Source organism: Xiphias gladius, chromosome 16 (assembly GCF_016859285.1).
Source record: "Xiphias gladius isolate SHS-SW01 ecotype Sanya breed wild chromosome 16, ASM1685928v1, whole genome shotgun sequence".
Taxonomy (NCBI): domain Eukaryota; kingdom Metazoa; phylum Chordata; class Actinopteri; order Istiophoriformes; family Xiphiidae; genus Xiphias; species Xiphias gladius.
This window is the reverse complement of record NC_053415.1, coordinates 17,117,223-17,124,036: the sequence shown is the minus strand read 5'-3', so window position 1 is coordinate 17,124,036 and position 6,814 is coordinate 17,117,223. Positions and strand designations below refer to the sequence as shown.

The 6,814-nt window shown below is 38.8% G+C and overlaps 1 protein-coding gene across 1 annotated transcript; it reads right to left on the bottom strand.

Annotated features, from left to right (window-relative positions):
- Window positions 1-2,960: 2,960 nt before the first annotated feature.
- On the bottom strand, window positions 2,961-5,895 carry si:ch211-214p13.8 (B- and T-lymphocyte attenuator). The gene is made up of 6 exons (XM_040148828.1): window positions 5,826-5,895; window positions 4,157-4,492; window positions 4,012-4,059; window positions 3,795-3,923; window positions 3,662-3,693; window positions 2,961-3,401 (listed from the first exon to the last, which is right to left on the bottom strand). Exons 1-6 carry the CDS (start codon window positions 5,893-5,895, stop codon window positions 2,961-2,963), a joined length of 1,056 nt encoding a protein of 351 aa, XP_040004762.1.
- Between the last annotated feature and the right edge of the window lie 919 nt (window positions 5,896-6,814).

The following is a 6,814-nucleotide window of genomic DNA, read 5'->3' as shown; positions in this document are numbered from 1 at the left end:
TTGAACAACTATGGAAACATGTATAATAAATGCAACAAACAATAATAAAAATATAAAACATAATACGTTTCTGAATTTTTATCAATTTAAAATCTCAACACCCTTTCAGCTTTTCAGCTCAGATTCATAAAAACATAAAATTCCTGACTCGTTTGCCAGACCTGCCTGCCAGATGTTCATTTTTTGAGGCCTTTTTCATCCTAAGCCAGGCGGGCGCGGTTGGACCCTGCAGAGCAAAAAAAACCAACACATATGTTGTCCACACACAGTTTGCTGCACACTTCTGATGTGTTCCTGAACTCTGGGATAACATACAGTATTTATTAGTTCTGTTAGATATGTTTATGTGTTCACCTCAGCACTTGTATGCATATATAGCATAGGTACGTATCAGATTACATCTCTGTAGGTTTCAAAGTATGAGAGAGAGCATGAGTTGTGAGATAATACGTGTGTCTCTGCATGTGTGTTAAATGTTAAATTCCACAGTCGGAAAGTTTGAACTGCTAAAACTTTCCATTCCCCTGAGAGGTCTGCATGTGTTATTGCACGTGTATATTTTAGAGCTGGGTGAGTGCATGTGTGTAAGGAGTGTAAGCGTGTAGTTCAGGCTGTGGTGAGGTGTTGTGGTGGTTCTGTATGTGACTTTCACAAGGCCCCCTGAAAAATGAGTCATTAATTCAACAAATGATCCTGTCACTTGAGGGCTGCAGGTTAAACCCCCGCAAGAGCATCTCTGGTCCTCTAAAGTGTCCATTAAGAAAAACCCCTACAAATCTTAGATATAATGTAAAAGCTACCAATGTCATTTCTCTTCACTTTGCTAAAATTCAGCCTGTTAAGGGGTTTCTTCTCATAAAGAAATGCCTCTATGATTTCTTAAATTTGAATGTCATGGCTATCCCAAATATAAATCCCAACTGATATACTTCCGTCTAATAATTTTCTGTATTACACTAGTATACACTAGATTGTGGAACAGGACCACAAGCATTCAGCATTTCTGCACACCTAGTCAAATGGTTTTTAGTCCACACCCTCTCTGAGGGACCTCAGGCTGGATCTAATCGGGCCTGTCTCAAACGCTGCCTTCGCACATGCCTCCACGCTTTTATCTCTCTGCTGTCTGAACCGGAGCTTTGTCCACGAGAGAAAAACAACAACTACTGATGTGTGTGTGAGAAAATAGAGAGACAGAGAGAGACTATAAGCGCAGAACTTGTGTGTGGGTCTGTGACTACCAGACACCACTGCTGACATGCAAAATGGCCACTCAAGAGACAGAAAAGAAGTTCACCGACTCGTTTCACATAGTTTTCAGGACGGCAGTGACGAGGGATTTGTGGGCATCAGTTACATAAAACAGAAATGTATGGCTTTTGTTTTTTGAGTAATCCCCACACATATCAGCAGGAGATGGTCACTAATAATAGTAGATCATAGAAGAAAACAGCTTCATATATCACAGTTTATCACAGTTTTCATCAGCTGTTCACTGCTCTGGGAGATCACACTTGGAATGTCTTTATTCATATCAGTAATAATTGTGCTAACCGACAGTGGATCCAATCCTTCTGTGCATTTGTATCAGTAGTAATAACATCAGAATACATCTTTGTTAGGTAAACAAAGTACTACATATAAAGTATGTCTGTGCTTTCTAATTATTAAATTGTGAATTTGCTGATGGCCTCATTGAGTAAAACCTCCTTAACAGCAATGATTAGATATTCTGCTATGTCATCTATGGATGTGTCTGTGGTTCCCAGCATAGGGGTCTGGACCCTCCATGGGACCTCGAGATAAATCAAAAGTGGTCACAAGATATTTAAATGAATAAGAAGGAAAACTGATTATTTCAGTTACAGAAATGTTGGTTTATTATTATTTGTTTAAACTTCTTTACTTCTTCCCTTTTTTTTCTAGGGAAATGCTGAATAATCTCACCTCTTTCTGCCTCCTACATACCTTCAAATTGAACTGCCTGAGAGGGAAAACCATCAGTTGAACTGTTCACAACTCATGTCCACATTAAGGTCATAATCTGTGACGGGGAGTAGCAGGTAGATATCGATTTGTTTTAAGGGGTCACAAGCCCAAAAGATTGGGAACCAGTAGTCTACTGTGACATATTTTCTGTAATAAAACCTCAAGTTTTTTTTTTCAAATTCCTTGTTCCCCCTATTCCTCTCTCTTCTTTTTCTCTGGGGGTTGACTTCTTGTGACTTCAAATAGCCAGTCAGTGCTCTTACTTGACATTAAGTAACTATAGTATCTCAATATGTAAACTATATGTGGTTGAGTGGAGGCATGGCATCTGCTACGACAAAGGATAATGACAGAAAACGTTTGATATGCTCTTTAACTTCCTGCACATTTATGCTAAACCACCACACTGGTGTGATCAACAGGCCGGGTACTACATTACATTTCCGCTGACAGCAGTGAAAAACACAGAGCACTGTGTGTGGGACAGAACATCTGCGAGATAAAATACTGGACTTGTAATTATTTTTGCTCATTATCTCTAGTATAGGATTCTTTCACAAGGAATTATAGGATGAGCAGGCCAATTTATATTTTCTATAAATATTCATATCTCAACTGAAAGGAAGGCCAAAGTGAATTTTTCAGACACCACATCCACTACCCTCCAAAGAACAAAATGCTTTTACAGTCACATGTCAGCCAAGAATCATACTGAAATGCTGAAATGTTTTTTACGAAACATAGATGCCTCCCAAACTTCAGTCTTCACACTACCAAATCAGACAGAAGAATGCACAGTAATTCTTCACTGAGTTTTTTTTTTTTTTTTTCACACAAACCACCAAAGCTTGATCCAGCAGTGTTAAATAAGTCCAGGATGCTCTTCGAGTCGCAGAAATTAAATGAATGAGGAGGGAGAAATGAAAAGAAATGAATGATAAAAATCACTGCTTTGCTTCAGCCGGGTTAATTTAAGAGGACACAGTGTGCATCTGCATGACAACAAGCCTCCTCCATTCACCTCTTCCACAGTGTGGCTGATGGTTTAACCTCTTTGCCTGTTCTATGTAACCACCATGTACATGTGTACGTTTTTCCGTCCATTCAAAAAAGTTCCAGTGAGTTGCATATTCTGGGTCTTTATCTTGTTTAATAGCAGCATGCTGTTTTCTGGCACGTATCCCACACTTTGTATGGCTGATCTCAGCATACACTGCACAGTCTGACACTTGACTTTCGTCTGCCGTGTTTGCCAAAGGCTGGTCCCCATTGGTGATCAGGGAAGGCGCCGATGGTGGTGTCCCTGCAGTACTCGGAGAGTAGATGTCATTCAGCATGAAGTGGGCTTGCAGGACAGGAGTGGAGGGAGCATGCCCTTTGGGGAGGTCAGGTATCATATGAGTGGATATTTCCTATGGCACCAAAACACCAGAACAAGATTAAATAAGCCAGCGAAATACTCCTTGACCCCATTATGACTCTTAAACATTGGATTGAAGGAACTGTTCAACATATGGGGAAATTCGCTTAGTCGCTTTCTTGCCAAGAGGTAGATGAGAAGATTGGTACCACTCTTGCTACTGGCCCCTGGATCAATCATTGCACCTAACTCTCAGCAAGAACACAAAATGTCGAACTGTTCCTGTAAGTTAGCAACAAAGCATCACATTACCTGTCCCTTTGTTGATTTGTAGGTCGGTGTTTCTGTGAAGAGGGCAAATAACAAATGCTCCATTGTTTAGGTGGTAAAATCTACAAATTTCATTACAGTAATCCAAAATGTGAATACTTGTGAGTGTTCTTACGTCTCCAGCCATAAAAACCCAGGAGGGTTAACACTGTTATTGTGACAACCAGAAGAGCTATGCCACCACAGATATAGAGGAAGGGCAGCCAGGACACAACCTCGTCACCAGCAGCGTTCATTGACGTAACTACAAAAGAAGAAGAACCAGATCAATAGTCCTCGTCTGTATCGATGTATGAATGCATGTATATTATCTAACTTATAAAGGTTCTTACCTTCAATATTGTCAGTATTGTCATTTGTTTCAACCCCCTGGTGTAGGTCTTAAGGGAATGATAGATAGCAGATAGAACTAACACTTGAAATTTGACATATTCCATGTATATTTTGGCACTGAGGGAGGAAAAATAAACTGCGTACCTGAAACTGAGATGTTGATGATATGACTGATTAGCTCATATTCGTATCCTTTTAAATCCCATCTGTACAGGCCATCATCATAAATAGAAATCCGTTTGAAAGTTAAATATGAGATCAGTTCATCCTCAACATAGTTATCAGTCTGTGTTATTTCTACATTCTCTGTGTTATTAATCCGTTCACAGCTGTTTGTGTCGAGTAGTTTACACCAGGAGACATTAAGGGACTTTCCACAGTGTTTGACAGGACATCTGACTGTCACAGGCTGTTGTGAGGCACTTTTCCATGTCGTGCCTCTGTGGACCGTCAGCCTGACTTCACATGAACGAAACAAGTCTGAAAATAAATCATTTAAATCGTAAAACATTTCAGGAGCTGATACAAGATAACATAAACATTTCTCTCAGTGCTATAGTCAATTCTGACGAATACATCTCTAGTGTGTTTGACTATTCCTTTAATGCAGGAAATGTACCTACATTTTCTTATTTTGGAGTATAAATCTGAACTTTTGTGGTTTGTATATAGATTATAGCACAACCCAGTAATACACATTAATATTATATTTTTGTACCTTTTGCTTCTTATTGATAAATTATACAGCTCACAAATTACAGTGTAAATACACGGTACCGATGAAATACTCACTAAGCGAAGCCGTACAGGGACCAACGGGGTAACAAATGTGAATTTAGGGGGGACCCAGAATTCAATTACTGCAGCCTGTGAATACTTTTTTAATTACCCACTACAAATCCAATAATTATAAGGTACTGAAGGGGGAGCAAAAGGGTTAGCCTGTATGTATTTTACAGTGAACTTACAGTCAATGCTTCGCCCTTATTGCATTGTATTGTCACCAGAAAGTAACACCCATTACCTTGACTATATTTCCTGATACATGCCTTTAAAAAAAAACAGGAAATTGACATGTCACATGCTGAATTCAGAGGTAGCTCACCACACCAATCCTTATACTCTATGTTGTCCAATAAACCTCAATAAAGTTTGTTTGTGAGAGGACAGGTGTTTGGCTTATTTTATTTATTTATTTATTTTGTATAATCTGATGATATGACTGGACATAAAAGCTCATCTTTGTTCTTCTCCGACATCAGTTTTGATCATCAGTTGGCTCCGACACTGGATCCAAAAACAGCATTACAGTTCTCCAGTATTCTATCATCATTTTAAAAACATAGATATGAATATTTTATAGCTTTCAAGTCACACCCTTTGTTGGTTTGTTTCCCATTAACAGCAAATTATTTTTAAAAACTATTTTTGTAATTTTAACATAAATGAAAACATTAATAATTTCATTGCAATATCAACACTGTTACCCCATTTCACCATTTTTCTTTCTTGTTACCACGTAATAATATTAATGTACCCTGGAATTATTAATTAGATACTCAGTGATTTAAAAAAAAAAAAGTGTAATTTATCACCCCTTGATTCCCTGAGCTTTTTTCTTCTTCACTTGTACTTACATATGGGTACCCAATACGTATTTTATTTATACCTCATATACTCATATACTAAAGAGTTACATTGTAATCGCAATTGTTACATTTTATTTTGTCCAATTAATAACCACTTTAGTAAAAATTTTCCCTAAAGCCGTCTTGAAAGTCATATCCCCAGATAAAAGCGTGCTAAGGCTTACCTTCACCTCTTCCATAGACGGGAACAAATAAGCAAAATATCATCAGATAGGTGTGTGGCAGTCTATACATTAGGCTCAACATGTTCATGGCCTGAAACGGTAGCTACGGCATGGGCTCACTTCGCTTGTGACAAGCTCACCACTTCCTGGCCTCCCACATACATTCTAAGACCATCCTGCATGTTGGCATTATAGTGTGCCAGGAGATAACACTGTTTCCAACATGCATGTGTGAAAATTGCACTATGCATATTATCTTTGTAATTCTGTAATGGACACTTACAGAAGTAATTTGTACAGATTTATAAAGATACCCTCTCACAAAAAAACTGAGACATATAGTTTTTAAGGTTAAGTGGGCCTGTCATTTATGTCAGGGGGACCTGGGATCACCTTTGCAATGTGTACAGATTCACCATCTCAACAACCATGTTCTCTCAACGTGGCTCAAGTGGCCATAGAGCCCAGAGAGAGGTTGTGACATCCTGGCTTCAAAATCAGGCCGTGACCTTAGCGGCATGTAATTTCCATTAGCGACGAAAAGGGGATCAAATCCATTCCACACAAAAATTGTAGTAAAGTACAGAAAAGAACAGCTTACATTAGTCAGCAATGTGCACTGGAGGCCGCTTGGAAGTTATCATCTTTATGAAATAATATGAAGCTTGCTGGCTTCCCTTATCCAATCTGTGCAAACATCTGTAGCTCCCTCAGATGAAGAAATGTCAAATGTCTGCCAGCAGCTTGGCGGATAGACAATGGATAGACAATGTTCAACACAGACCTGCCTCCAAAAAAGCAAATATATATGGCAATTATTTGTTTTCCTCATCATGGCATCACTTTGTGCATTCTCACTAGACTAGAGAAGTTGTGCATTGACACTGTACTTACCAAGGGTGACTTTTTTTTTTTTTTTTTCGTTTTCCTTCATTTCAACCAGCAGATGGCGTAAGTTGACAGTCACCTTTCTATTGTAGACTGAGGGC

Bases quoted from the DNA above. Each gene is read 5' to 3' on its own strand.
- si:ch211-214p13.8 (XM_040148828.1), bottom strand. From the start codon at position 5,895: ATGTATAGACTGCCACACACCTATCTGATGATATTTTGCTTATTTGTT. The intron at 3,924-4,011 runs GTAAGAACCTTT...CTTCTTTTGTAG, and splicing joins CAATACTGACAATATTGAAG to TTACGTCAATGAACGCTGCT. The intron at 3,694-3,794 runs GTAAGAACACTC...CCCTCTTCACAG, and splicing joins GGGTTTTTATGGCTGGAGAC to AAACACCGACCTACAAATCA.